Raw genomic sequence first — 23,610 nt, 5'->3', positions numbered from 1 at the left:
CGAGGAGAAACTTACCCAAGGTTTCAGAAGTAAATAGGGTGGGGGGCAGAATTTCAACACAAACTGTCTAGCGCCAGAGCCCTCATGCTTAATTTCCACTCTAATACACAAAATATTGCCCACCAAAAAATAAATTCAAGGGGCTGGGTTGTGGTTCAGTGGTAAAGCGCTTGCCTAGAATGTGTGAGGCACTGGGTTCAAGTCTCAGCACAACATATAAATAAATAAAGGTCCAACAACAACTAATAAAATATTTTAAAAAGAAAAAGAAATTCAAGAGTGAAGAATATTTAGACTATTGTCATCAACTTGGCTGCTCCAGGGCCTGACATTCAGTAGGTGCTTTGTAAATGTCGAAGAATTAATGTTCCTACTTTGGTAGAGCCTGGGACAAGGGAAAGCCAAGCCCAGCCCCTCCTTCACTCCCCCTGCTCCCCCACCCCAGCCCAACTTTGGTGGCACAAACAGCAAAGCTAAAAATAGCTCCCTAATGACGTCAGAGGAACAAGGTCATTTGAAAATTACCCAGAGCCACTGGACACCTCCCTATAGGATCAAGTAGCAGGAGGGTACCCCAGGCTGGTGCAGCTGTTCCAAGAACAGGAAACGTCCCAGGAGCAGACTTGGAAGCCCTGCTGAGCAAAGGCAGGGCAGCAGAGGGACACTCACATGCCCAAGAGTGGAAGCGAGACCAAGTGGGCAGCCCCGACACAGAAGTGAGAGCCATATGACTTTATCTGCACTAAAGTCATTTCCATCCCAGGATCCTAGGAAATGGCTCCAGAAGCAGGGAAGGCCTGTTCTGTCTTGTTGCACAGGACACTTCCCGGCGTGCCATTCAGCTATTTATAAAACTCTGGGCCTGTTTGCTAAACTGGGTTACCATAGAACTAGGGGCTGCATGGCGAGCTGAGCGGTTGCTGGGAGGAAAGGGCCCTCCTGGGATGGTGAGGGGCATCCAAATAAAGGGCAAGGAGGGGGCTGGGGAATCTCCTCCGCCTGCAGTCTGCTTGGCACCCTGACCACCTCGGCTACCATTCAGGCCTGCCGAGGCTGTGGCTTAATTGACTGGCAGCTGCCACATCCCTGACAGGAACCTAAGCATCCGGCAGAGTAGAGGAGACGCCTGCTGTGCTGATGGCAGGTGACAGTGAGGAAAGGACCTGCAGCCTCGGGAGGCTTAGCTGGAGGCTCCCCCAGCAAGTTCAAGAGTTCAGAGAAGGCTCTAGCTCCCAGAGGCAGGCCCTACCCTCCTGGTGCTCCTGAGGATGCCCATCCCCTCCAGGGTACAAGCTGGTGTGGGAAAAGGGCTCTTGGTGCAGACAGACCTGGTCCAAATTCTGACCCTGTCACTTCTATCAGCGTGACTTTGGGAACTCTGAGCCTCAGTTTCCTCCTCATATGGCTTACTGCAAAGATATATGGAAAAACATCCTTCCTTCCACCTTCCTCCTGGGCAGTCTTGGCTGAAGAGACAAATACCTTCTCAGTGAACCCAGCAACAGGAAAAGACTGCACAAAGGTGATTTCCAGGGGGCCATCGTGGGGAGTAACATGCTGTCACTCTAGGTAGGCTCCTGACTGGTCCTGACACCATAGGCCACAGGAGAGAGTGGCTGCTGGCTCCTCAGCCCACGGGAACCTGAGTCAGGATTTGCAGATCCCTCTCCTGGCATGGTGGTCCCCACACTTGGCCATGCACGGCCATCCCCTGGAAGGTGTATTAAAACACACTGCTAAGCCCCACCCAAAGTGTCTGACTCAACAGGTCCAGATTAGGGGAGGGAATCTGATGCTCATGCTGTTGGCCCGTGGATCACTGAGGACCACTGTCCCAGAGAAAAGTCCCATTGCCCAAGATGCTGAGCTTCCATTTAGCTAATTTCCGAGGCCTCTGGACAGTAGACAGCAGCAGTGCTCAGGAACACTCAGAGCCAGTACAGCTGACATCCCAAGGCAAGAGATGCACACAAAGTGATGCCCCTGCCAACTCCTGCCCCACTCTGCCTGGCCGGCCGTGCCCCGTGCTGCTTTGTGCATTTGTGTTCTGTCACTGCAGGACACACCACCGCCTGAGAGAAAAGGGCCAGTGTGCTAATTAGAAAAGGGAGGCTGTCCTAAGCTCGGTGAGGTACAGCGTAGACATCGACCAGCAACCAACAGCAATGACATTTCTACAGGTTCAACTCAAAGCCATCCCTGTTTTTCTTCCTTGCTGGAACCCCCCTACAAAGTTATCCCTGTTCCTTTCAGCTGGCTGTGAACTAGCAGCTGCTGACCCTGTCCTGTCAGGTTGTTGGCTATGGGTAAACAGCAGGGGCTTCTGGCAACGCTTGGTGACACATACCCACTGATAATTAATACTGAATATGTGACTCAAGCATAGTCACACTGTTACACCAGCCAACAGAGGTGGTAACAGTTACTATTGCCACCCACAGTCAGTTGGGGTCATTTTATAGCTGGGGAAAACTCCACCTAGCTGGAGGGTCCTTTCCAGAAACATTCGAGCCTGGCACAGTAACGCCAGCAATTCGGGAAACTTAGGACAGTCACAAGTTCACAGTCAGCCCGGGAAGCTTAGCAAGACCATTTCAAAATAAAAAATAAAAAAGGACTTGGGGTATGGCTCAGTATAGTAAAGCACCCCTGGGTTCAATGACCAGTAAGCCCCACCCCCCCCCCCAAAAAAGAAAAACACACCATTCTAATCATTTTAACTTCTAACATGAGAAGATTTAAGCCCAGAGAATGCAACTGTCACACCCAAGGCCATAAAGCCAGAAGCAGCTCTCCCAATTCCCAGTCTAGGGTTTATTCCACTAAATCAGTCTGTGTTCCTCCTGAACTCTGTGCCAGTTATTCAAAAGCAATCCAGATCTCCTTGACCACGGACACTGTAGAAACTGAAAGGCAGCAGAGAGAAATAGAAAATGAGCTGGGAAAGGTTATCAGTTTTACTGTGACATCCTTCCAACAATAGAAAGACCACTTCAAAAAAAAAAAAAAATCAATCTTGGAAAAAACTGCATCTTGGATGGAGAGGGGTATTTCTTTCTGCTAGTCTGTAAGAATTCATTGAACATTCTGTGCAGTCTTTAACCAGTTCCAAGGTCAAGAGAAACATAAGAAAATATGTGTGTCAGAGGACATTATTCAGGGATTAGTCCCCTGGAGTGATCTGGGCTAGATTTCCGCTTCCAGAACAACCCTTGGAAAGTCCTCAACAAGATAGCACACTGGTTTCCAACATATTTGGTTGAAGTTCACATGGGAAAGAAGGGGCAGAACTTGCTAGAGGTGCCCTCTTGCAGGGATCGAGCAGCTGGCTATAGATGAAATATAAATATGAAAGTAAGGATGCTGGGATTTAAACAAATTGCCTAGAAAAAAATGGAAGATGAAAAGAGCTTTATTAATTGTTCTGATTCAATCTTGCTTGACAGATGTGGAAACTGAGGCCCAGGAAAGGGGGATAACTTGTTCAAGTTTACCCAGCCTGTCAGCGACATGTGAGACTGTAGACTCCCACCCTCACTTTTCTGTATTTTTTTTTGGCAGCACTGGGGATTGAACCCAAGGGTGCTCTACCACTGAGCTACATCCCCAGCGCTTTTTTTTTTTTTTTTTTTCATTTTAAGACATAGTCTTCCTAAGTGACTCAGGCTGGCCCCAAACTTGTGATCCTCCTGCTTCAGCCTAAGACTGACTGGGATTATAGGCCTGCATCACCATACCAGCCCCACCCTTGCTCTTCCCAAGACACACACAAGCCCAGCTAGAGTAAGTGGGACAACATACTTTCTCCTTTCAAATCTGACTTGGAGGGCCAAGGATATGGCTCAGTAGTAGAGTTTGCCTAGCAAGGATGAGGCCCTGAATTCAGTCCCCAGCAACCCCCCCAAAAAATTGGACATGAAGGTTCAGAGATAACAAATCCACTGGGTGAGCCTATTTGAAAATGTAGACTTGGAAGACTTTAAAATAACAGAACTACAATTTTCTCCAGAAAGGTTTTGCTAAGTGCCAATGTATTTTTTCACTGGGCACAGGTGCCAGTAATGCTAACATCACATCAGCCAGAAGGAACTCTCCATTTTGCAAGAGCATATGCCAGAATAATGTCATTGACTATGCTTTAGGGAGGGGTTTGTATTTCCTTTTGAGCATATATTTTAATTACAAAGCTGAACTGGTAATGGTTAGAACACAGCCATTTAAAATTTAGATACAGACATGACACATCAGGGGGATGCAAATACAGACAACTCTGCCCTATAAATAGGACCTAGAACAATCCTTTGCAAAACAAACATCTTCACAGGGGAGAAGTAAACTCAGAACAGTAGGCTGCTATTAAAATTGGCATTTACAAAATATGCAATAATACAGGAAAAACGTGGTACTAAGTGAAAGAAAGCAGTACACAAATACGTGTGTGTGTGTGTGTGTGTGTGTGTATGTACAGAAGAGACACACAATGCATACAAACACAAGTTTTACATCAAACACCAGGCCATCTGTGTAATGCATGCGTGCCTGTGACAGAAGAACAGACTCCTCATCTCGCCTTGGCACCAGGGAAGTTTAAACAATGGGCCCCGAACTACATTTCTAGAAGTTAATGACCACTATTAAGTATTCTGACCCACTGAAATCTATTTCTCCCACCCTTTGCTCCTGAAAGAAGGCCGGAGATAACAATCATCACAAAAACAAGTTGGGCAGCAGTACATGGCCAAGACTCGTAGCACATTCACACACCTGCCTATAATGTTGCAGGTCAGCAGCCCCATAACTACATAGGCCTCTGTAGATCAGAGAGGCCAGATTTTATTTCCTTTGTCCAATTAAAAACATTTTAAGGGAGAAGGGCAATTGATGTCTTTAGAACAGGCTGTCTGCAAAATTATTCTTTCTAGCATTTCCTTAAGCAGATTAATCTGACTCTTCAACTACGTTTCTCTGTGAGAAAAGTCGGCATTTATGAAGCCTTTCAGGAAGCTGACGCCTTCAGCACAAAAGAGCCATGGTTTGACCTAAGCCCAGCCCTTTATTCTCTTACAAGAGAATGATAAAAACAAGCAGACATTTCCAATGTCAACAGCCTTCTCCACAGAGCTAGAAAAGAGTAGGTAGGCAAGAAGGCAAAGGAAATGAGGGGAGATGGGCTGGCCGCAGGCTTCTTTGTAGCAACTGCACTGGCTTTAACTGGATAACAAATTGTCCTGGAATTCTTGGCATCAGAGCAAACATGTCGGCTCCCTGGTTACGCCTTCGTCACTGCTGAAAAGTACCACACACTTTAACCTTCCTGCTCTTTCCATAGGCCTGGGTTTGTCCCATCTCCAGGAAACTTTATATGTTGTCTAAACTGAGCATCCCAGCAGGCTGCAAGGCAGACAGCAACTCAAGATTCAGAATGCTGACCAATTCCTACCTGGATCCACACCATGCTGAAACTCAGCCTGCCTGTGTAGAAATCAGAGCCTGGCCACATGACTAACAGCTTTTTTAACTGCCACTCTCAGCAATGAGGAAGTTCCCCAGCAGACAAGATAACTCTGAGATGGCTTTCTTCAAGGGAACTGAAAAGAAAAATGACATCAGGATCTAACAGGATCCCAGGTTCAACCAGATACTCAAAATAAGCAAATGCCCACAGCTCAACTAAGCCAGGAGGGGTTGCTGACCTACCCTTGAGTCATTAGGGCTGCAAGTCACTAGCCTAGGACATTATGCAGAGGTCTACCTCCATGTCACTAGGTTCACATAAGAGGCTTCACACTTCAGTAAGGAGGCAGATACAAGCTTGAGGTAGCACCTGAACTACATCATTCAGATACATCACAAGTTGAAAAAAGGTAGAGAATAGAGTATAACACTATTTGCATATAGTAATAAAAGCAGAGGAGGTAGGAACACGTATATATAGAAACTGCAAGAGAACACAAGGATATGACAACTATCTCTGGGAACGGCAATTGAACAACTGGGAGAAAAGGCTTTGGCTTCTTCTTCTTACCTATAGATGGACAGTATGCCTTTATTTTGTTTATTTTTATGTGGTGCTAAGGATAGAATCCAATGCCTCACACATCCAGGCAAGTGCTCTGCCACTGAGCTACAGCCTCAGGCCCTGCTTTATATCTTCTAAATTTTCAATCATGTGAATGTACAGAACCTTTCCAAGAACCAATTTTTAAAACATTTTAATGCAGAAGGCTATAATTCTCCCCACCCCAACCCTCCTGGAGAGTAACTCCAAGAGTATTCAATCACTGAGCTCCATCCCCAGCTGTTTTTTTCGAGACAGGGTCTTGCTAACTTGCCCAGGCTGAACTCAAACTTGTGATCATTCTGCCTCAGCCTCCAGAGTTGCTGGAGTTATGGGTGTACATATACCTAGCTATAATCTTATTTTTCTCAAGGCAGGGGAAATTCTCTATAAATGTGTGTGCATGTAAACATTCTTGAATACAGAACTGTGAACAAGGGGTTACTTCCAGAGGATGGGAGTAGGTGAAGAAAGGAGACTTGCAGGTTTTATTTTATGTCTACTGGTGTGTTTCCAAGAGGCAGTACTACTTTTTTTTTTTTTAATTTTTTTTTTTTTAAAGAGAGAGAGAGAGAGAGAATTTTAATATTTATTTATTTATCGGCGGACACAACATCCTTATTTGTATGTGGTGCTGAGGATCGAACCCAGGCCGCACGCATGCCAGGCGAGCGCGCTACCGCTTGAGCCACATCCCCAGCCCAGCAGTACTACTTTTGTAATATTTATTTTAAAAAAAAGAAAACCAAGCTGGTTGTGGTGGTGCACTCCTGTAATCCCAGCGGCTCAGGAGGTTGAGGCAGGAGGATTGCAAGCCTCAGCAAAAGCGAGGTGCTAATCAACTCAGTGATACCCTGTCTCTAAATAAAATACAGAATAGGGTTGGGGATGTGACTCAGTGGTCGAGTGCCCCTGAGTTCAATCCCTGGTACCAAAAAAGAGAAAACATTTTATGAAACACAACCTTGCTTCCAATGAGACTCCCTTAGCTCCCACATCACTCAGTTACTGAAGCACATGCCATCTGTGTTACAAGTACCTGTCCAGGTCTCCTTTCTATTAAAACATTGGAGCAATTGTAGTCTGTCCACCCCTCTGGCTCTACATAGTTACCACTCTGATGTGACTGTGCAGAGGAGATAATATAGAATGAAGCAAATGGGGTGGAAGGATCCCTTAAGTTAATCATTCTCAATAACACTTTTCCCAAAACTCTCAATTGAGGGCTGGATTTATTGTTACACCTGAAACAATCAAAATCAAAAAATGATTTTATATGAATAAAATATCAGATGGAAATACATGAATGACAGTGAATGGTTACAGGAGAACTGCAATTACAAGTAGAGAAAAAAAGTCAGGGTAGGATGGAACAGAAACAGGATCAAGAGATGGTTTCTCAAGTGAAGAAACGACAGAGGTGCCAGGAAAAAAGAAAGCTCTGAGAATCCCCACCCCCCCCCCCGCCGCCCCCAAATATAAGGACTGAGGTAGAACCAGATTTCTCACAGTTCAAGGGATGGAGGAGCTGCGTTTGGGCTGATACCTGCATGCTCTCCTTAACTCCCTTCTCATTCTCCACATCCAGTCTGTTAGCAAAACTCAGCAGTTACAACCTCAAAATGCATCCAAGATCCAACCATTTCTGAAGAGCTTTCTACTGTCATGTGTAACTCATTAGAATAAAAAAAAAAAAAGAAGAATCCAACCATTTCTTACCATCTTCACCGCTATCACCAGCTCTCACTCTCTCAGTTACAACCTCCCATGCTCCCCTCGCCACCCCAGTTCATTCTCACATAGCAGAATGGGAACACCTCTCACCAGACAAAAGGGCCCAGTTATTCCCTTACTCTCTCCCTCCCATTTAAAATGTAAGCTCCATGTAGGCAAGATCTTTGTTTTTGCTCATTGCTGTATTCAATGCCATGGTATATAGCACCCAATATTTGTTAAATGGACTAAGTAGTCATGCAACTGTATACTGCATACTTCTAGGAAATGAATCCAGGAATTGCATTTTGTACCAGTTTGTGGATATTCAGGTGGATGAGAGACCTGCAAATCACACTGTGAAAAACACTCTTGTTCAGTCACCCACTGCTGAATCTACAATGGCCTGCACAATAGGTTTACAAAAGTTCACTGAGAGAATAAAATGATGAATATAAAATAGGGCTAATATCACAAAGTGCTGAGGAACTGGTCTACACAGAACACTAATGTTTCTATATCTAATGGTGTGGAAGATAACTGACAGAGTAGATGCTCAAAAATAAATGAAATCTAAAAGAAAATGTATTATTTAACACAGACCCAAGCCAACTCTGTGAAAGCCACAAAAAAACATGGAAATGGAGAGATAGGGCTGGGTATGTGGCTCAGCGGTAGAGGAGGGCCTAACATGTGTGAGGCCCTGGGTTCTATCCCCAGCAGCGCGTACACACACAGAGAGTTCAAGGAACTGACATCTCTATTATAATAGTTTGTGAACAATAGTAACTCATATGTAATATAATTGCTCTCTTAGAGAGATTTTATACAAGTAACATTTTGGAGACACTAAGAAAGAAGGACCCTCCTTATCTGAGAAGGCCAAATGGTTAACAAAAAATTTCTAAAAGATTTTACTTGAGCTAAGTTTTAAAAGGAGGAATTTACAAGAGGAGAAGCAGCTCATTGAGGGAAAAAGGCACAGACTATGCAAAGGCATAACACACATGACTGGGTGATTACTGGGAGGGAGGTAGTAAAATGTGGAGGATATTCTGACATTAAGATAGAAAAAAGTTACAAAGCATTTTCCTTTAAGGACAGAGTCTATGTTCTTAAAAGTTCCTGGACCCACCTCTCCAATTACCCATTCCTCAGTAAGATTTGACCTCTAAAGGGACCTGACAGACTTAACATTAAATAACAAAATCAGGAAGGGTAGAACAAAACAGAATACGCTAGGCTAGGTCTTAAAATGCATGCGGCACCATTCCCTGTTATAATCAGCACTGATGAGAGAGACTGTGCCTATAGCAGCTCTGCTAGAAGCTTGCAAATGGTGCCATGTGGTTCCCTATGAATCCATGTGTTGTTCTACCTGCTCACTGGTGCAGGACTCCTAAACTATAAATTCATTTTCATGCAGAGATGATGAAAAAAAATCTGATATAGATTATTCCTCATTTAAACCATGACTTAAACCCTATCTGAGGATTTAACTACTTTATTTTCTGATTAAAACACACACACACACACACACACACACATATTTATATAAAAAGGAAGGGGATAAAGGGAAATAGAAATTGCACTGTGCTGACACAGACACCTAAAATCCTAGTCAGAGTTAAGTCCAATATTAAAGGTCAACTGATGGTTTAAAGGAAATAACTATAAGGAGTATGATGGAGACACAGATGAACCACGTCTCAGTGTTAGCCTCAAAAATGAATGAGAACAATTCTCAACAAAACTGGAGTCCACCGTTGTCAGGTATGCTCTGCTAGGCATGGGTAGGTAGGTCCATGCCTGGTGTGATATAAGGAGCAGCTCCTGTTGCCAAGCAGCATCTGCAACTCACAGCAGAGTTCAGCAGTGGAATCGAGTGGAGAACTTAGGAGATACAGGCACTGTCAGAGGCTGGTCACTTGACTTTACCTCCACAGCCTGGTACTTGCGTATTGGATTTGCCTTGTGCACCTGCAGAGAAGAGAAAATAAGTTACCACTGAGAGAGATGTCAGAGAACTATGCTCACAGTTGTTTTTATTTTTCCTTTTAGAGAAAATGTTTGTACAGTCCTATAGATCCCAGTCATGAATTTAAAGGCACAGGGGGCAACACAGTAAAATGGAAAAGCGTTATGAGCTTTGGAGCTTCTACAGGTCTTTCTTGGGTTCCCTTGCTTTCACTAACAATGTCAAATACATCTCCAGTATGATCTACAGGGTGTTATGGGGCTATAACTCAACTGCAACAGAAAAAAAGAGTCACAAATTAGAAATTTGCTATAATCTTAGGCTTACTTACTCATATTCACCAAAATGGACCAAAACAAAATACAAAAAGTAAAGAAAAAAACAATAATCAGAAAGGGCACTGTAAAGGACATGGTCCCATCCATTCTTTTGGATATTCTACAATCAATCCTGATTCAAGCCAGATTAGCAGAGAGAGAACTGGCACTAACTGTGTTTAGAATGCAGTCTTCAACCTATTTTGAGAACTGCTGTAAGAAACAGTTCTGTAGTAGGGACAAACATAAGATGCAGGTACCAAGTATTGAAGAAAATCAAAGAAGTTGAGGGTGATTTTATGAGTGCATTGGGACTGAGAACTTGTTTTCTCATTCAATCAGCAAATAGTAATTTGGATGTCCCACGAGGCTATAGTCTCTTGAAGTTGTCCTTAGAGCCTTCCCGTGGGCATAGTCATCTATGGGTATCTATTTCAACAGTTAGACATGCACTTGGTTTGTTTTGGGGATACTGGATGGGGACTGTACCCAGGGCCTCACTCATGCCACAGTAAAGACACTGCAACTAAACTACACCACCAACGCTTTTTAAAAAAATCTTTGAGACAGACTCATTGAGTTGCCCAGGCTGGCCTTGAATTTGCAATCCTCTGCCTTAGCCTCCAGAGTAGCTGGGATTACAGAAATGTACCAATGAGTCTGGCTGACAATGGGATCCTTAAGGTGAATTATGATTTTTCGGTGGGGGAGATAATGAATATCTAAATCATTATGCTAGTGCGATTACCTACACCATGAGGATTACTTAGACCAACAAACACTGTAACTCCAAAAAGTCTGAGCCAAATATTAAGAGGAAAGAAAAATATATAGTTGCTACACAGTTTCCACATCCTTCCCTAAGTATTCTGGTCTGATTGTAAAATGCATTGTTTCTTGTTAAGCACAGAATAATAAAATAAATTAAAAAGTAAACAAAAAAGAATCCTAGGAAATACATCACTGTGTATGACTATATCATATGATGTCTTCTTCATGAAGCTCCCTGGAAGAAATTCTGTCTAATTACTATATGAAGGATAAATGTTTTTGCTTTTTTTTAATAAATATACTTTTTAATATATTCAATATATTCAAGTATGTTGAATATATATTTTTTATAAATATATTTTTGAATATATTTTTATATTTCAAAAAAATTGGTTTTATATTAGTGTCATAACTAACAGGTTGGTTCCTAAAAAGGGCCAAAATTGTGGCTCATATTTAGACTACAATGTATACATCTTTTGCCTCATTCACACCTCAACCTCCTCCCCCCACCCTACGTCTGGATGATTTCTCTTTTTTTTACTTATCTTTGAGATAGCCTTGCAGGCCACTGTAGATCCTGTTTAGAACAAGGTGAGGTAAGGTAAAACAAAACAGAGAAAACCTTGGGTTAGTCAGTACTCATGCCCAGTTACCAATTCTTTCCGTAGCCTGGCCAGCTCCTCCTTCCTCTGCTCTTCTTCCTGTTGCCTGGCCTCCTCCAGCTGCTGGATTTTCTGGGCTTCTACCTCAGCCATTCTCTTTTCCAGCTCCTGACGCTCCTTGGCTCTCTTCTCAGTGGCCAGCTGAAAAGGTTCCTGAACTAGAGAACCAGAAAGGCCCTCTGAGTACAGAAACAGAAAGAATATTGGTGCATAAGAAGTATTTGCATGAACCCAGCTCCCCAGGATTGAGCCAAGTAGCAGAGACTCTAAGGAAGCCCTGCTAAAAGAAAGGCAGAGTAAACCACTTATATAAAAGTCTTAGAATTTTAAGAGTTGTAAGAGCCCCTGGAAATCATCTAGTGTAAATGGAATAAAAACAAGACCCACAAGGGTGAAGTAAGCTCAAAACTATATAGTGCTTTTAAGATGGTGGTAGAAGAATCCCAATTTTCTAACACACCACCTAGTGCTTAAGAAATCAAATATTCTGTACCTAAGGCTTGGCTTCACCTAGAACTCCAGAAGGACACCCTAGACTTCCTCTCTCATTTACTTGCTACTCTTTGGTACAGAGGGCCTGTAACTTACTAAAAGGCCAGCGGTTTCTAACAAGGCTCATGTTATACCAATCTGTCCCCAGCCCATTCTGAAACTCAACAAGGTACTAGATTCAATAGAGGCAAAAGACTGGGTCTAAGGGAAGAAAAACCACCATCCTCTAAAACCCAACACTCTGGGTGAACCAAGTATTGTCTGATACAACTGAGTCCCACTTCCCCCAGGAAATCTTATAATTCTGCCCCAAACCCCCAAAATATCATAGAACACTACCAGCAACTGATTTTTTCTCTTTCTTGGGAACAAAGGGCTCCTGGGAGGTGATGGTATTTGGACGAGCCTTGAAGCAAGCTGCTTCTTTCTGTTGTTTCAGTTCTTCCTCCAGCTATTAGGAATAAAGACTGTCAGACAGGCAAGTGCACAACTTCCATGACCAACACATTAACTCAAGATCTAGTGTTTCTGAACTGCTTTGGCATTCCAGATAGAAGATGATGTGATCTAACCTCTAGTTTTCTTCTCCCACCACCCAGAATCTAGAGTCCACTCAGAGAACTAGAAAATATCTTTAAGATATTTTTAAGGCCTATTTTAACATCACAAAAACTCTAAAAAACTAGATATTATATGCCTTCCGATGTGATTCATTAGATACCATGCAATAGCACTATAAAACATTCTCCTGGTCTGGGGATGTGACTCAGCAGTAAAGCACATGCCTGGTATATATGTGCAAAGCCCCGATTCAATCCCCAGCACCACACACACACACACACACAAAAAAAAAAAAAAAAAAAAACACCACCAAAAAACAAACAAACCCTAACCAGAATTAATCAAGCCTCTAGATCTATAGGAAACAGAGGAATACTTTAAATGCAATATATGAGCAAAATCCAGATTGTGGAAAAATCTACACAATCTAGTTCACTCAACAAATAAAATACAAAGAGACAAGTTCACCGATTGAGACTTAGAGATTTACCAAACAAGGGCTGGAGATGTGGCTCAAGGGGTAGCGTGCTCGCCTAGCATGCACGGGGCACTGGGTTCGATCCTCAGCACCACATAAAAATAAAATAAAGATGTGTCCACCGAAAAACTAAAAAATAAATACTAAAAAAATTCTCTCTCTTTAAAAAAAAAAAAGGAGGGAGATTTATCAAACAAATACGTAATGTGGACCTTATTTTGATCTTGATTTGAACAAGTCAACTGTTTCAATTATGAAAAATTTAAGGATATTTGATTACTGACTATTTGTCTCTATATAGGAATCACTGTTAATCTTTTTTGATATTATTGTGTTTGTTTTAAGTAAGTCTTTATTTTTTTGTGTGATGCTGAATATCAAATCCAGAGGTTTGTACATGTTAGGCAAATACCCTATACAAATAAAGTCACACCCTTAACCCAGTCTTTATATTTTAAATATAAGCTCAAGTATTTTTGATGAATAGAGATTCAGTTCAAAGTAATGTCGTGTAGGTAACGTATACAATGGAGGAGTAAATGGTAGAAGTACAGGTGAAATAAGATTTTCCATGTTTTAATCATTACAGAAGGTGTTAGGTTCATGAAAGTTTATTATATCATTATCACTTTACTTTTGTTAAGTATTTGAGAAACTTAAAAAAAAAAATGATAGAAAATGCCCCACAAGACATCCTATGTCTTGGTCCTTAAGAAAGGGAGAGTTACTACTATTGCCAAAGCAGCAGTCCTTAGGTTTTCTACAAAACAATGCCAAAAGGTGGCCTGCACTCAGTCACAGAGCAATCAGATCTCTTGGGCTTCAAGAGGAGTGATTCCTACAAATAATGACTAGCCTAGAGCTCCTTTGGGGCAGAGTCCAGGATAAGTGATGGCATAAAAATACGGACGAACACAAAAATTTTTAAAAATGTTTTTCAACTGGGTAGAAATACATCCCAATTAAACAAGCCAATAACCAATCAATTGCTTTTAATTATTTTGTTATCTATAAAGAGCAAGTTTATCACACACCATGCTGAGAAAATAGCATATCATATTGAGAACTTTTTCTTGCATCCTGTTTCTTACCAAAGCAGTCAATAGAACAGAGTGAATACTTAATGAATGAGTCTAACAGATGGAGCTCTCAGACTCCTGACTCAAAAGAAGCCTGAGTTCTCACATTCCCAAGATGATCACTTAAAGCAGGGGTCAGAAAACTTCAGCCTAAAGGCCAAATCCAGCTTGCAAATGGTTTTGATCCAGCCCTTGAGCTAAGAATGTTTTTTACATTTTTCAAAGGATTGAAAACACAGGCACACAGTATGTGGTAGAGGCTCTTCTAACCCATAAAACCTAAAATAATTTCTATCTGGTCCTTTACAGAAAACGTGCTGAACCTTGATTTAGACAGAGTACACAGAAATAATCAAGTATGTTTTCCCAGATGATTTTCAGTATAGTTGGTCTGCCAGTCAAACCAACCAAACAGCCAACCAACCACCCATCAACCAACCAACATTTTGGCTGCTCTCCCCAGGCTCCCACCTGGTGCTTCCATATCTGTGCCTTAAGAGCACCTCTTTTGTCAGTCTCCAAGCAGAAAGGCTCAATCTGGGTCACGTTCTTCACCTTCTTTTCTGGCAGGCTAACGGTGTCAAAATGAGGCACAGGAAGTGCCTTAAACTTGGGCACCTAATGCAAAAGAAAACATAAAATTTAAGATGAAGACCTCTTCGGTTAGAAGGCAAGAGCTCCTCCAAAATATGTGGAAGAACCTGAAAAGTTTGGATGGCTAGCCAGTTTTCTAAACAGCACATGGTCTTTCAGAGAAGAGTAATGAACCCAAAAGGAAATCTAGGTTTTCCTCCCAATATTGCCAATAACTGGCAGTATGCTCCCAATAACTAGGAGGAAGTCATTTAACCTCCTTCTGCCAAAAGAAGTACTTAAGGGGCTGGGATTGTGGCTCAGTGGTAGAGCGCTCGCCTAGCATGGGCAGGACCTGGGTTCGATCCTCAGCACCACATAAAAATAAAGGCATTATGTTATGTCCATCTACACCAAGAAATTAAAAAAAAAAAAAAAAGGATTACTTAAAATCATTTGCCCTGTTTTATTTCATAAAATTCTTAAGAGGGATCAAAGGAAAGTAGTGATTTTACAGTTAAAAGTACTACATAAGAGGTTATATTTGAGGGCTCAAAGAAAAGCAGTATCCTACTTGCAGAAAAGGAAACACCTACCTCCCCTTTCTGCAGTTCTTTTATTTTCTTCTCCTTCTGCAACTGTCGTTCTTTGTCCCGAGAATCAAAGGAGAAAGGGCACATTTCCACAGTTCTTGCCTCTGGGATTTGGGGCTTAAAAGGCACCCCATAATGTGGCACAGGTTGAGCTCTTATCACTGCCTGTTCATCCTCTTCCTAAGAGAAACTGCAGTTTAGAAACAAGACTCCTCATTCTCTCCTACCTCCTCAGCATGCAGTCAGAAGATACTATAGGGGTAAGCCATTAATGAAGGCAAGTCCCTCAACCTTAGATGTTTTAGCTTCCTATTTCTTTCCTTTCCTGTCTTTCTTTTTTTTAAATCTGAAGTTTTTCACAGGAATGTTATAAAAATTAAATGAGGTCAGACAGTATGAATAAAATGAAGATAAGAAATACATTAACCAGGTATATACCTTAGCCTCTTCTTTGACCCAGCCTCCAGACTCCAATAAAACATGTGACTGGAGTTAATGTGACTGGGTTGCCAAACCCAGAATAGGACCAGTAAGTTGTTTGGGTTCAAGCTGGTAACATAAGATAACTGTGTATTTTAGTTTCAAATGAACTATAAAAAGGCTTATGCTTGAGATCTGCTATAAAATTACCCTAACTCTGGATATTTATAGATAAATGGGAGATGTAATAAGATACTAGTATGATCAATGACAGTTTATATATTACAATTTCATGAAACATCACTAAACAGTCACCTTTGTGACCCTTGGGTTAACAGAGATAGGACGAGGTGGATGTAACTGCAAGGCCAATGTGACTATTTAGTATGAATTTAAAAGTCCCTCACTGAATAATGACTATAACTCAGGCAAATAAAATGCAGAGGTTGGCAATTTTTGATCCACTTTACAAAGACTGACTGACTTCAAAACTATAGAAGCAGACAAGCCTCCAATACCTAATTCTTCCCCACAGTTTCCATAAACTGTAACCTATTATCAGTGACAGTCAGAAGATTCATACATTACCAACTACTTTACTCTTGGATGAGCAAAAAAGATGATCAAATGTTAATACCATATTTAAAGATAACTTTAAATATGGTTGTGTTATATCTCTTTTAGAATTAAGAAATGGTAAGGCTTAGGGGCTGAGGTTGTGGTAGAGCACTTGCCTTGCATGTGTGAGGCACTGGGTTCGATCCTCAGTACCTCATAAATAAATAAAATAAAGATCTATTAAAAAAAAAGGTAAGGCTTAGATTGACTATGCAGAAGGAAAAAGAATCCCCCTACTCCCAGGGAATTACCTCTTCCTCTTTGGTGGGTATTCGAATTCTGTTTTTCAATGCAAAAGCTGGTGACTTGGGGACAGTGATTGGAAGTACCTTCTTTTCAGGAACACCCTGGAAGGAACACATAACTCAGTTAAACATCCTGCAACAACCTCCACTATGAAAGATTAAATCACTTTCTTAAAGAGAAGTTTATGTATCATGACAACAGATCTCTGCTCCTAGAACCTGTAGAAGTAAACACCGCCCCCAAAATCCACAGATGCTCAAATCCCATATAAAAATGGTGTATATTTGCATAAAACTTATACTTTCTCTAGTTACTTATAATACCTAATATAATGTAAATGCTACGGAAAGTTGTTAGTCTGAATTGTTTAGGGAATAATGACAAGAAAACAAGTCTGTACATGTTTAGTACAAATGTAATTTCCCCCCCAATATTTTCCAACCACATTTGGTTGAATCTGCATAGGAACAAGGAGAGATGACTATATCTACAAAACTTCACTGCACTTATTTGTTTAGATGTTCATCCGCCTCAGCTAGACTATAAGTGCTTTCAAAGGTAAGGACTATTTTATTCCATCAACCCCTAGCATCTAACACAGACCTTGGCAAGGATAAGGCATTCAGTAAATATTTGTTGAATGAATGCATGAGAATTTGTATGTTGGACTCTATGAAGATACCTTGGGAGACTTCTCCTTAATCCCAACAATGCTGCACCTGCTCAAAACATGTTTGGAATGTCTTTCTTGGAGTGGTTTTGAAAGCCACTTTTTGGACCATGCCAGACACTTAGTTGCTCAATCTTTTATCTTTCATTTAACAAAATTATTTCTGCCTCTATTATCTTGGGCTACTCAGAGGTTTTTATTTAAAAAAAAAAAAAAAATCTTTCTTATAGTTCTAAACACCTTTAGATTAGAACAGATTTATAAACCCTCTAGGTGACCACTGTGAAGGAATGCTCACTCTGTGAAGGAATACTCACTCTGCTATGAAATTTCTTATGTTTTCTAAAGAGTGCTATCACTAGCATAGTGAAATCCAGTTCAGCAGTCTTGTAATGAGAGTGGCAAGAATCCAAGAAATAATTTACATACAACAAAACCTGCTGTTACAATATCCAGCATAGGTGGACATGAGCACATCTTGACTGAATGCACCAATGGCATGTGGAAGTAGAAAGAACAATGAGCCAGGCCCAGTTCTGCTTCCAGCCTATAAAACCAGGCACATCAGATAGCCTTCTAGGCCTGGAGAGGAGCAGGGCGAGGGGGTTCATAAAATAATTTAACTGAAATAAATATCCAAGGACTCCTTTAGTTCTAAAATAATCCCCCCTTTCCTGTTTCCTCCCTCTAATCCAACCAGTAGAGATCTACATTTTAAAAGAGGAGCAATGGAAATCTCTAATAGGTAGGCCATGACAGAGACATTATGAGTGAGATCAATCCTCACTAGTTGAGGGGAGGACATGGCTAAGAAAATCATCTTTGTAGCAACTATCCACCCACACCCCTTCTCTACTACAATAAAAACCAACTGGAGACTTGATTTGAAATAAAAGGAAATCAGACTTCCAGAAAAAAATGAAGATTTCTTGTTATTTTAAGTTTAAATCATAAGCTCCTTGAGGACTAGGATATTGCCATTTCCATTCCTTTGCACTTACAAGAAGACCTGGTAGTAACTGAACATATGTTGATTACTATTACTCTACGTATTTGTTTACATGTTAGTCCACTCTACCAGTCTGCGCAAGCTTTAAGAACAAGAAGGTCATGTCTTGGAATTCCCAGTATCTATGTCAGCTTGTACTGTACACATCTGGTTATCCTGTATTTGTAGGAGTTACTGATGGTCCTTGTTCTCAAGGGTTTCACACTTTAATGGAAAAAACACAATCAATAAGTAATAAATTAGCCAGGCTGGGTGACAGACATCTGTAATCCCAGCAACTTGGGTGGCTGAGGTAGGACGATCCCAAGTTCAAAGCCAGCCTCAGTAATTTAGCAAGGCCCTAAGCAATTTAGTGAGACCCTGTCTCAAAATAAAAAAGTAAAAAACAAAAAAACGACTGGAACTTGGCTCAGTGGTTATGCGCCCCTTGGTTAAATCCCCAATACCAAAAAAACAAAAAAGTCATAAAGTGAATATTTTCTAATTTTCACAAATGTTCTAAAGAAACCCAGCAGAATGTGGGGCTAAAGGCTACTAGGGGAACACACTCCCTCAATGGGAAGTTTGGGGAAGGTATCTCTTAAGAGGTGATGTGAGGTTAGAAGTGGGCAATGTAGGTGGACAGATGACACATTTAGGAAAAACAGCAAGGAAGGAGTTGGGGATGAACACTTGAAATGCAGGAAATGCCCCCAATTGCCCTGGAATAAGCTCTCAAGCCTGTCCCAAAGCAGTTAGGAAATTACTACAAAGCAACGTTATCCCAAGGAGTACACAAAGAAAGAAAGAAAAAACAAACAAACAAACAAAAAAACCCTGCTAGTCTCCCTAAGTCATCCCTTAAATATCTCTGCTAAAATTACTCACTGGCCTCACTGATACCACATGTACCTCAGGAGCCCCAGCCCCCCCATTAGATACAGGCACCAAGTTCCCATTTCACACCCTCATGCGCAAGGCTTTCATCACTCTGCCTCTGCCCCAAGAGCCCTTTCTTCATCTCTGCCTCAGGCCCACTGCTGCTCAAGCCCATCTCTCATCAGTCCTGTTGTCCTCTTGCCACCTTCAACCACAAGTGGAAAGCACAAGAACCAGTGTTAAGGACACATGGAAATAGGACTTCAGCACTAGGGGCACATGGATGGGGCATGACAGCAGCAGGCAGACATGCTGAATCAGTCTCTGAGAGGCAGATTTCTTCAGTTCTGTTCTAAGTCCAAGACCAGAAGTTAAGAGAGTTAATCTCAATTCTGCCACCAGCTTTTTAAAATGTTTCTCTGGGTGCAATGCCCTTTGAAAGCCTCCCTTTCTGAAAAAATGAAGAGGATAGAAGAAAATACATCTCCTTCTATGCTTTGATTCTCTAGAAACAAAGACTTGAAATGAAATTCCTTAAATTTTAGAAGGGAGAGCAACAAGCAGCAAGTGTCAAACCTGAAACCTGCATGTGCCAAAGTAAACAATGATAACAGTAAGTATTATAGAATAGAATAATATAGCATTTAAGGAAGTGATAGGCTTAAATCCTGGTACTGCTTATCAGACCCCTCTTACTGTTTTATCACTTTAAAAATAGAGATAAAAAGTCCACTTCTTAAAGCTATTATAAGAAATAAATAAGATAATCTACATTAAGCACTCGGGACAATATAAGCACTCAATAAAATGACAGCTATTACTATTAACACCTGGCTGCTTACTGCAAGTCAGGCACACAGCTTGTCACCGCGGCTGCCTCTACACAGCATACAACAAATCAAAACTACAGGGCTGGGGCCCAGAAATCTGTTTCTGTAATAAGAGCCCCAGAGGGATTCTGAGAACCAGTTGAATTTGGTGAACATTTTCCTTCAGCACACATTAATTCAGTGCCACCTTATTGACTTACCTACTGCTTCACAGATCTGTTTATTCAGAATTCTCAAAAGACATAACCTGGAACAGTGCTACTCTCAGACTGCAATCAACATTTAATGAGCTTTAGTCACGCTTCCCCACTTACCACTCTGTCTTAGCTTCTCCAGAGCACAACAAACTTACAATAATTTCCTAATCAGAGTTTTCAAAAATGGATTTCAGGTACAACTGGTGATACAGACTGTAGGTAGGATGCAAACATTTTTGTTAAATAATCACATATGTCCTAAGAATTTTCTGTTTTAAAAGATATCATCAGGCTGGGGGTGTAGCTCAGTGGTACAGCACTTGCCTAGTATGTATGAGACTCTGGGTTTGATCCATAGCATGGTGGGGGAGGGGGTCTGAAAAACAAATAAAAGGTATCTTCCATTTTAAGACAAGAGGACTCTGGGGCCATACTATCTATCCTAGTTCTGCCACTGGCTAGTTATTTTATCTCTGCTTCCTCACTGCAAAATGGACTAACGCAAGTACCTACAGTATTCATCTCATAGGGTGATTGTGAGAAAATAAGTTATTATATAAAAGTAAAGAGCTTAGAAGGTCACCTTGCTAGAGCTATTTTTACTTATATATTTATTGTTCTTGATCATAAACCATTTATTTATATCATGTCTATCTTTAAGAACCTAAAAGCACTTTATATAGTTTTTAATTAATATTAAAATCTAATTAAGGTGACAAATTAGATGCCTGTCTCTCCAAATTCGGTTGTGGAAATAAGGCACAGATATAAATTGATGTTTAGAAGCCCCACTTTCCAATTGACTAGGTGGGACTGCTGAAATTTAGGCCAAATCCTAGTTGGTATTTTGGGTCCAGGACAGCAAGGGCTTAGGGAGCCCCAATGATTTGGGAAGTCGGGGGAGGGGGAGCAGTGGGGCCTTTGATTTACAGGGAGAAGTGGCACATGTCTAAGTGCTAACTGGCTGCATAGTTCAGGCAAATCCTCCAAAATGGAAATGGGAGGGGCTACTTGGAAAGATGGCTCCCCCAGAACTTCTGTTTGTCTTATGCTTCTCTCAGGGAAAAACATGCAAACTTCTAGTGTTGTCCACATACATTCTATCAGCAGGGCGAACACCCTGGTTCTGGATAAACAGCCAATATTTTCAGCAACTATTCCAAAAAGGGTTAGGACCAACTACAAATCAATGTGAGGTGCAAAATGTAGTATTTCCCGAATTTCCTGTTTTTCCTGAGGAAAAAATTATATTTTTTTCATATGTAAAAACAAAGTAAAGAGCTTAGAATAAAATCCTGTTATATAGTAAGCTTTATATTAAGTGTTAACTATTATTATGTTATTCAAGGGGAAAGGGGTAGGTTTTCCACTTATGTATTTGCTTAAAAGTTTCCTTTAAATTTACTTTAAAATGTTGGGGGCAGTGGCACATGCCTGTAATCCCAGCAACTTGGGAGGTTGAGGCAGGAGGATGGCAAGCAACTCAGCAAGACTGTCTCAAAATAAAAAAATAAAGGCGGGGGATGTAGCTCAGTTGTAAAGTACCCCGAGGTTCAACCTCCAGTACACAAATAAATAAATAAACATATACAAACACATACATATATACAAACATTGAAGCTACAAAGTGAATTGATTTTTAAAATATATAAAGCCAGTGTTGATATGTAAGGAACCAGGGTAAAGTAAAAACTGAGAACATGGCATGGGAATTAAAGAACAAAGCACACAGGAAAGGAAAGGCCAGGAGTTTGGAGGAGAAAAAGATGCCCCCCCGCTCCCCCCGTACTGGGGATTAAACCCAGGGGCATTTACCACTGCAGCTTCATCCCCAGCCCCTATTTATTTATTTGTTTATTTGTTTGTTTGTTTGTTTAGAAATAAGGTCTATTAAATTTCTGAGGCTGACCTTAAAATTTAAATCCTCCTGCCTCAGAGTTGCTGGGATTACAGGTATACACCACCATGCCCAGCAAAAAAGATGCTATTAAAAGCAAGGTACCAGATGACTGTCATGAAAGATTTGAGGATACAGTTTCTCTTTTCTGGGTCTCAATTTTCTAGTGTATAAAACAAATATGTTGAGCCCTTCAGGCTTAAGGTCCTGAGGTGTGCAGTCAACCTACCATTGTCCTGTCATATTCAGGACCTTGTTTTCTAAGAAGTTAATGACAAAGAATGCACAACTCTTAGTGACTAATCACTATATGTAAGAGTTTGGCCTATGGTGTATGAGTTCATAACAAAGAAGCGGGGAAGACACTATAAATAGAAAAGAAGTCTCACATTTAAAAAGCTTTCAACTAAAAGAGGATATGGGGGATAGAACCATTTGTAAGCATAAACATAATTCTTGTAAGCCCTGGAAAACATAATCTCAGGTTGTTTTTGACTTAGTGCTAAGAAAATAGAATAAACAAAATTAGGTACCCAATGAAAGGTATAATACTTGTAGTTTCACTGAAAACCATGGTGACTCTAAAGCAAGTAAGAGAGAACAGTAAGCTAGGAGTGACGGCATGTGCCCCGCCCCTAGTTCCACCCTCTCAGGAGGTTGAAGCAAGATCACTTGAGCCAGGAATTCAAGCCTGGCTTAAGCAACATAGTAAGACCCAGTCTCAAAAAAAATAAATAATAGGATACATGTGGTTTATATGAAAATACTACACTATTCTATATAGGAGACTTTAGCATCTGCAGACCTGAGAATCTGTGGGGGTCCTGTAACCAATCCCCCATGGATACTGAGGGATGACTGTATATGAGAAGGGCAGAGAGCAGTGCCTGGCATATAGCACAAGCATTAACTATCACGGCAAACATAGCATTCCCTGAGCCTTCTGAATGAAAAAATTCTCTCCTCTGAATTCCTATAGTACTTTAAACTGTCATCTCTCTGAACACTTCTGCATTTTATATCATTTAAGTGCATATCGCTTCCTTTACTGGACTTTATGTACTAAGAGCAAATTCTACTTCTGCTGCGTCTCTTTAAATTCCCAGCTCCTAATATAATGTCCTGCTCTCAGTACCCACTAGTACATTTGTGAATGGTTAGATATTCAGCTACAGGCAGAACACTTCGGCCAGCACACAAAGCCTCAACTGTTCTTACCACAACATCTTCCAAGATCTTGGTAGGACAAGGTCTGGAATGAAATTCAAAGCATTCATCCTCTGATTTTTTCTTTGGCTCTCGCTCCTGGATTCTTTTCTCAATTTCCAAATCAAAGCCAATAGGCTGAGTGGGTGGTTTCACAGGTGGTTTCTTGGGCAAGATAGGCCCACCTTCAAGAATTCTGGGATCTAGTTCACGTGCTTTGAATTTGTACCTGTGAGAGTTTAATGACAACCACAAATAAATAAACTACACAAACAACAAAGTGAAGCAAAAAACAAAAAATAATCATCACTAAGATGACCAATCATACATGATAAAATTTCCATTCTCTCTCTAAAGTCATTATCTTTACTTCTCAAGTAT

General features: G+C 41.1%; 1 protein-coding gene across 5 annotated transcripts in view; it reads right to left on the bottom strand.

The window, feature by feature from the left end:
• Nucleotides 1-3,396: 3,396 nt before the first annotated feature.
• The window catches only part of Tpx2 (TPX2 microtubule nucleation factor), a 54,266-nt gene continuing 34,052 nt past the window's right edge, over nucleotides 3,397-23,610 (bottom strand). For all 5 annotated transcript variants that reach the window (XM_071608824.1, XM_027945306.2, XM_071608826.1 and 2 more), the window contains 7 exons: nucleotides 23,242-23,458; nucleotides 16,568-16,663; nucleotides 15,282-15,458; nucleotides 14,584-14,730; nucleotides 12,334-12,445; nucleotides 11,494-11,681; nucleotides 3,397-9,751 (listed from right to left, as the gene is read on the bottom strand). In XM_071608824.1, the coding sequence (XP_071464925.1) occupies nucleotides 9,641-9,751; nucleotides 11,494-11,681; nucleotides 12,334-12,445; nucleotides 14,584-14,730; nucleotides 15,282-15,458; nucleotides 16,568-16,663; nucleotides 23,242-23,458 (1,048 nt within the window). In that variant the 3' untranslated portion in view covers nucleotides 3,397-9,640. The remainder of the gene's footprint in view (nucleotides 9,752-11,493; nucleotides 11,682-12,333; nucleotides 12,446-14,583; nucleotides 14,731-15,281; nucleotides 15,459-16,567; nucleotides 16,664-23,241; nucleotides 23,459-23,610) is intronic.

Source organism: Marmota flaviventris, chromosome 2 (assembly GCF_047511675.1).
Source record: "Marmota flaviventris isolate mMarFla1 chromosome 2, mMarFla1.hap1, whole genome shotgun sequence".
Classification (NCBI taxonomy): domain Eukaryota; kingdom Metazoa; phylum Chordata; class Mammalia; order Rodentia; family Sciuridae; genus Marmota; species Marmota flaviventris.
Note: the sequence above shows the minus strand (reverse complement) of the source record. Positions and strands in the feature narration are given on the sequence as shown.